General features: G+C 38.4%; 1 protein-coding gene across 1 annotated transcript; it reads right to left on the bottom strand.

The window, feature by feature from the left end:
• Positions 1 to 1,009: 1,009 nt before the first annotated feature.
• LOC122932754 (inhibin beta B chain-like) lies at positions 1,010 to 4,996 on the bottom strand. The gene is made up of 2 exons (XM_044287346.1): positions 4,223 to 4,996; positions 1,010 to 2,438 (listed from the first exon to the last, which is right to left on the bottom strand). Exons 1-2 carry the CDS (start codon positions 4,578 to 4,580, stop codon positions 1,693 to 1,695), a joined length of 1,104 nt encoding a protein of 367 aa, XP_044143281.1. The 5' UTR covers positions 4,581 to 4,996; the 3' UTR covers positions 1,010 to 1,692.
• Between the last annotated feature and the right edge of the window lie 618 nt (positions 4,997 to 5,614).

Genomic DNA, 5,614 nt, shown 5'->3' on the forward strand with positions numbered 1-5,614 from the left:
GGAGCTGGAGTTCTTTCATTGGTTACTCTTGGGCTCATTAAAAATTCCGCTGGTCCTACCAGTCCACGGGGGGAAGTTAACCCCATCTGTGCTGCTGTTAGGACTAAGGGAAGGCAAATTATCGTTAGAAATTAACGATTGGTCAGACTGCCTACATGAATTGGAAAATATTTGAGAGATTCATATAATGCAAATGATAAGAACCCATCCAATGTGCATGTTTAGTGTTCATGCAGGTAATCTGGCTACTTTCTAATTCTTTGGTTTTAAAAGGGTTCACAGACCGCCAGAGACAAGGATGGGCACAGGGCTTTGCTAAATAGGGAGAGAACCTGGATTTTAATGTTAAATATCACATTTCCTAATGGATTAAATTAATGAACTGATTACATTTTTAAGATTTAGGGAAAATGTGCATTATATGTTTTTCTGTAATTCTGGACGTTATCACATCAGTACTAGACTGGCGTTTTGGTTTCTGTTTGTGAGATCCGTTCAGGTCCAAATTAGATCAGTTTTGCCCTTAATGCATTCTGAATGGATAAGCATCTGCTCAGAATGCATCAGTTTGGCTCAGTTTGGCTCAGGTTGGCTCTGTTTCGCCTCCATTCCGCTTTAGTGTCCGCCTCCAAAGTGGAATGGAGGCGGAATGCAGCCAAACTGAGCCAAACTGGTGCATTCTGAGTGGATCCGTAGCCATTCTGAATGGACCTCACAAACGGAAACCAAAACGCCAGTGTGAAAGTAACCTTACTTGACGGACTGTGGGCTTTAGACAGTACTAGAAAATGTGAGAGGTTCATTGCACTTTCCTACTTTATTTTGTAAGCAATACATGACCTAAGACATGGGCTATTTGATGGGAGTAGTTTGTAGGCTCCTAAGATGTAAATATAGTGCTGGCTGTATGTTATTTTTTTTCCGTCTGTGTCCTGTTTAGTGCTTGAATTCTTACCGGTTTTATTATATTAATAAGGAATAATTTTAATAAGGATACATATTCTTTGTTTCATGTTTGTTTATTAAACCGTGTAAAGTAATAAAAATAATAATAATAATATACAAATAAAATATAAAATACAATACAAGTCAGTTGTGCTATAGAATCTAGGCAATTCATGAAAAAAGACAGGTGAGCACTTAATAATGACATTCAGTTTTCATAACGTGACACATACCGTACATCATTACGTCATTCAGAATGGAGGAATTGTATAAAATGTCCATGAAGACTCTGTTTCCTCTTTCCAGTTTTTCATTTTGGCACTTTTACCATTATATGAAAGGCAGGGAATTGTGGTGTATTATACACAGTAGGAGCCTCAAGTATCAAAACTTCTCAGAGAAAAAGTGCTGCAATCACATTTCCAATCCGGTTTACAAAATGAAAGCCAACCTCAGACGAATTCTTGCTATTAACAATCATGGGCACTTTTTTTGCTGAGGTTTTTATACATGAGTCGTAGTGTGATGGATTTGTAAAGTCATAGATATAATGCATTTGTGTTGTGTATTACAAATTGAGTTGTAAAATTATCCAGTTGTCCAGTATTATGAAGCCACATGCTAGTATTCAAGATTCCATGTGTGCTCCGGAAGCTATTACACTTCTGCTGTCTTTTTTTCTGCAAGCACAGAATGACTAAGAGACAAGCCAGCTTCTCTCTGTTTTATTTCAGCGTGGACGTACCTCTAGCTGCATCCACATGCTTCTACGATCATATCAGGAATGTCAGTCTTAACAATGTTGTTATTTCTATCAAAATAAAGCATGGACAGCGGTCGTCTTTTTGTCGGAACACAGCAGGAACTCACTGCTGTCTGGATGTTGTTGGCTTTAATAAGATTGAAGACTGTGGTATGGAATGAGGCGGCCATGCCAGGTGCCCCTGCCACATGCATTGGACAAAGACCCATGCAATAATTTATTTGGTAACCCTCAGGTTTTATAATCCAATCATTCCACCCAAGGTCCTTAAATTCTACATAATAGTCTTTCCTGCAGCAAAGGTTAGAATTCTGGTCACATTTGAGACTTCTTTTTGAAGCATGGTGGCTTTTATCTCGTACTTTTGCTTGTGCTACGAGAAATGGCTGATAGGAATCATTAGTATTGACAATGGCAGGCATGTCCTCGCATCCCTGACAATCAAGTTCTAGTTTTAAACTTTTATTTCCTTCATCAAAGAAGGTCTGCAGCATTTGTTTAAATGGAAATGTTTGCCAACCTGTCCATCTTGGCTCTATATGTTTCTCATGTAATAAAATACGTGTACTTTCAGATTTCTGCACCATATATAATCGAATAGTTTGATTGGCCTGGTTTGTTCTGTTGGACTTGAAGTAAACCCAGAGATGGGCTTGCAGGACATGCACATTTTGTTCATTATCTCTGGTAAACTGGAAGGTCAGAGTTGTGCTGGACTTGTTACTGTTTTCTGTAGAAAAAAAAAGAAATCCTAGGTTAATTCATTATTAATGTTGTTACTAAGGCAAATTTTACAAACTGTGAAATCTGAGAACCCCAAACTGTGAAATCTGATTTGTGTAGGAAGTCATGAGTTTATAGTAGAGATGAGTGAATCAATTTTACATGAATCAAATTTGTTACACATCTCTCAAAAGATTCTAATTTTGGCAAATCCAAAACTTTTATGATTTGTCCTGCATGAATCCCTCAAAATGGTAGCTACCATTTTACAGATAAGAAGTCAAAGAAGAAGGCATCTTCCACATAAAGGATAATTTTTGGACCTTTTTTTTTAATAAAAAAAAGAATGTAAACAGGCTGTTTGATACCATTGGCATCCATCCATTTACCCATAGCCATATATGTTGACATTACTAATGCTCTCTTGGCATTAAAGAGCCTGAAAGGGTTGGATATAGTCTTAGGAAACCTCAGAGTGTCATACAAGACTTTTCAGGACTAACGGAGCACTTTTGACCAAATTTTGTTCAGATCGAATGAAATCTGATTGCCATTTTTAGCAAATCGTCCCAAAACTGAATTTTAGGAAACTTGCTCATCTGTTTAGAAGTCTACGGTCTAGAGAGTAAATCTTAAAAGTGCTTTTCACCTCAATTTACTGACTACTGTAAGTAAGAAATAAAGAAAAGTTGGGTCTTAGTTATCTGAGGTATACTTTTACCCTAGATTTAAGACTTTGCTAGGGACATGCAGAGAAAAAAAAGGCAGCATATCCTTAGACAACAGACTGTCTCAAATTACTAAGCTCATAATTTGATTGGCACTTTATGTCCTATAGAGGAGAAGAAAGGACTCCTTGGCCACACTGAAGCCATAGCTATTCCCAAAGCTTCGGTTATCACTCTGCTTGTGAATCTTATAAAATATAGACAGTGAACCTAGGGGTTCACCGGCAAGGCTCATCCACTATCCTTTTCTACTTCCTCCCACATCAAGCACCATATTCAGCTTTCTTTATTCTTGAGCTTAATTTTATTTACAGCATTTAATTGTTCTGCTCCTGCTCCTGAAACATATTATAGTGCAGACACTTCTATGTCCATTAGGTGTCACTGCTGTTTGACCATGAAGCTCAACACATAAAATACAAGGGTGAGCTATTTACTGTATTAAGAAAAAAGTTGCAGTCTATTACAATAATAAGTGGCCACATTTCATGTCCCGCTAATGGTAATGGAACTCACAGCCCAGCATAGCCTCAGCTTCTGACATACTTTCTGAATTGCTAAATCATTTGAGCAGTGTTCAGAGAACAGCATTAAGTAAATAGACCTCCTAGTGCAACCTCAGCGCAGCCTGACCTGTGCTGTACAGTGTTGTGTCTGGAGGACATTTGGTATGTCAAAGTCTGTCCTTCTGTTTGCTGCCTCCTCCTAGCAGCTCAGGTTAACAGGCCATCCTCATCCAATAGATACTTTAGATATAATATGTAATAAAATGAGGTGTCTTTATTATACATATTTAATTAAATGTTAGTTATTTAACCCTTATTTTCTATTTAACCTGTGGCATTGAAATTGTATTACACAACGTGCTATATACAATCTTATTGTAGTTAGTGAATTTCTATAACCATTAGAACATACATGTGATCATATGTACATTATACTATTTTCTAAGTCATAGTAAAATAGTATAAAAAAAAGAGAGACATTTTCTAGAAAAGTTAGCAATGTTCTAGATATCACGAGAACACAAATTAAAAACAGTTTAAAACTATCAGATTCTTACCTGATTCAGCAAAGCTGATGATTTCATAGCTTTGTTGTTCTGTCTCATAACTCTCACTATTGCTGTCCCAGCTTGGAGACCCAAAAAGACCTTCCATTCTAGGCTTTGTTAAATGCAATCTGCGCAGAGCATTGACCACTGCTGCTCTGGGAATTGGATGTGTGATATTTGGTCTTTCCCTTAGATGTAATTTCTGTAGTATCTGTTGCTTGGCCATCTCCATCATTGCATCTTTGTCTTGTACCCCGCAGGATGGGCATTCAGTCTTCCTACCTCCAGTCTGGGTAGAGGCTGCCCAAGCACCTAGCAGGGCAAGCATATAAAAACATATGCCTTCTTTTTTGGTTCTTGAAGCCATCACAGATAAACTCTTTTAAAGCAGACAAAGTTGGAATGTATTTACTTCTGTAAGTCTCAAGTCTCTTTCGCCAACACTTTCTTCAGCTCTTCTGTGATTGTGGGTCCTGCACAGCTAGCATCCTGCTTTTATTAGAGATCTGGTCCAGCATTAGCTGTCATGTGTCTATTGAGTCTGGGATTAACTCCAAGACACCCACTGTCCAATGATAGGTCAGAGATGCAGAATCACAGTCCTAGAGCACCAGGTGGATTGGACAGGTTGATCTTGAGGATAGGCACCAGTCCTGACCTGACTTTTGTCTTATAGGGCAGTCAATGAGTGACAAATGTAAAGTTCTCTGTATTGTAAGTTGTTAAATTGTACTTACAAATGAAGAAATCTGCAGCTCTGATGCAGGTACATGTCCAAGGCAGGATCCCTTCAATGTGCAACTATTGTAGCAGAAGAGGTAATGTTAAATACTTTTGAATTCCACTAAGCCTCTCCCTCCTGTCACACTGCCCTATATACTGCAGCTAATAATTACACTCTCCACCTCCTCCCCTTAGTGCTTCAAGCTCTCATAAACCTTTTGTACAGGGTATTAAATTTTATTTGCCCTTTTGGCACAGTCAGTCATTTGGAAAGCGCAGCCCTCTCTTATCATGTATCGATTGCTTAACCCATCCACTTTTATTTGCAGTCTCCCTCCTTTTCAAAACCAATAGCCACGTGGAGAACAAGGTGCTAGTCCTGGGCAGAGATGAGATATCCAGAGTTGATACAATAAATAAGCATTTAATCCCCTTTGCCCACACAACTGTCTGTCAGTCCTGATGACAGCAGGCTTCTGCAGACCTAATGATGACACCATGCCTGTGTTTTGAGATGCAAAAATTATTTTCATCAGTGCACCGTAATTCTGTGTTGTTGTCTGACCCATGAATGTTACTACGATTGTGAAAATTTAGGAGCTGTAAGTCTGGATTTACATTTTCTTAAATAGCATTTTTGCTGCTGTGTTTTACTGAAATGCCCAGATATGCCGTATG

Source organism: Bufo gargarizans, chromosome 3 (genome assembly GCF_014858855.1).
Source record: "Bufo gargarizans isolate SCDJY-AF-19 chromosome 3, ASM1485885v1, whole genome shotgun sequence".
Taxonomy (NCBI): domain Eukaryota; kingdom Metazoa; phylum Chordata; class Amphibia; order Anura; family Bufonidae; genus Bufo; species Bufo gargarizans.

Coding starts and splice junctions, on each gene's coding strand:
- LOC122932754 (XM_044287346.1), bottom strand. CDS start 4,580: ATGGCTTCAAGAACCAAAAAAGAAGGCATATGTTTTTATATGCTTGCC. Junction 2,439..4,222: donor CATCAGCTTTGCTGAATCAG/GTAAGAATCTGA, acceptor TTTTTTCTACAG/AAAACAGTAACAAGTCCAGC.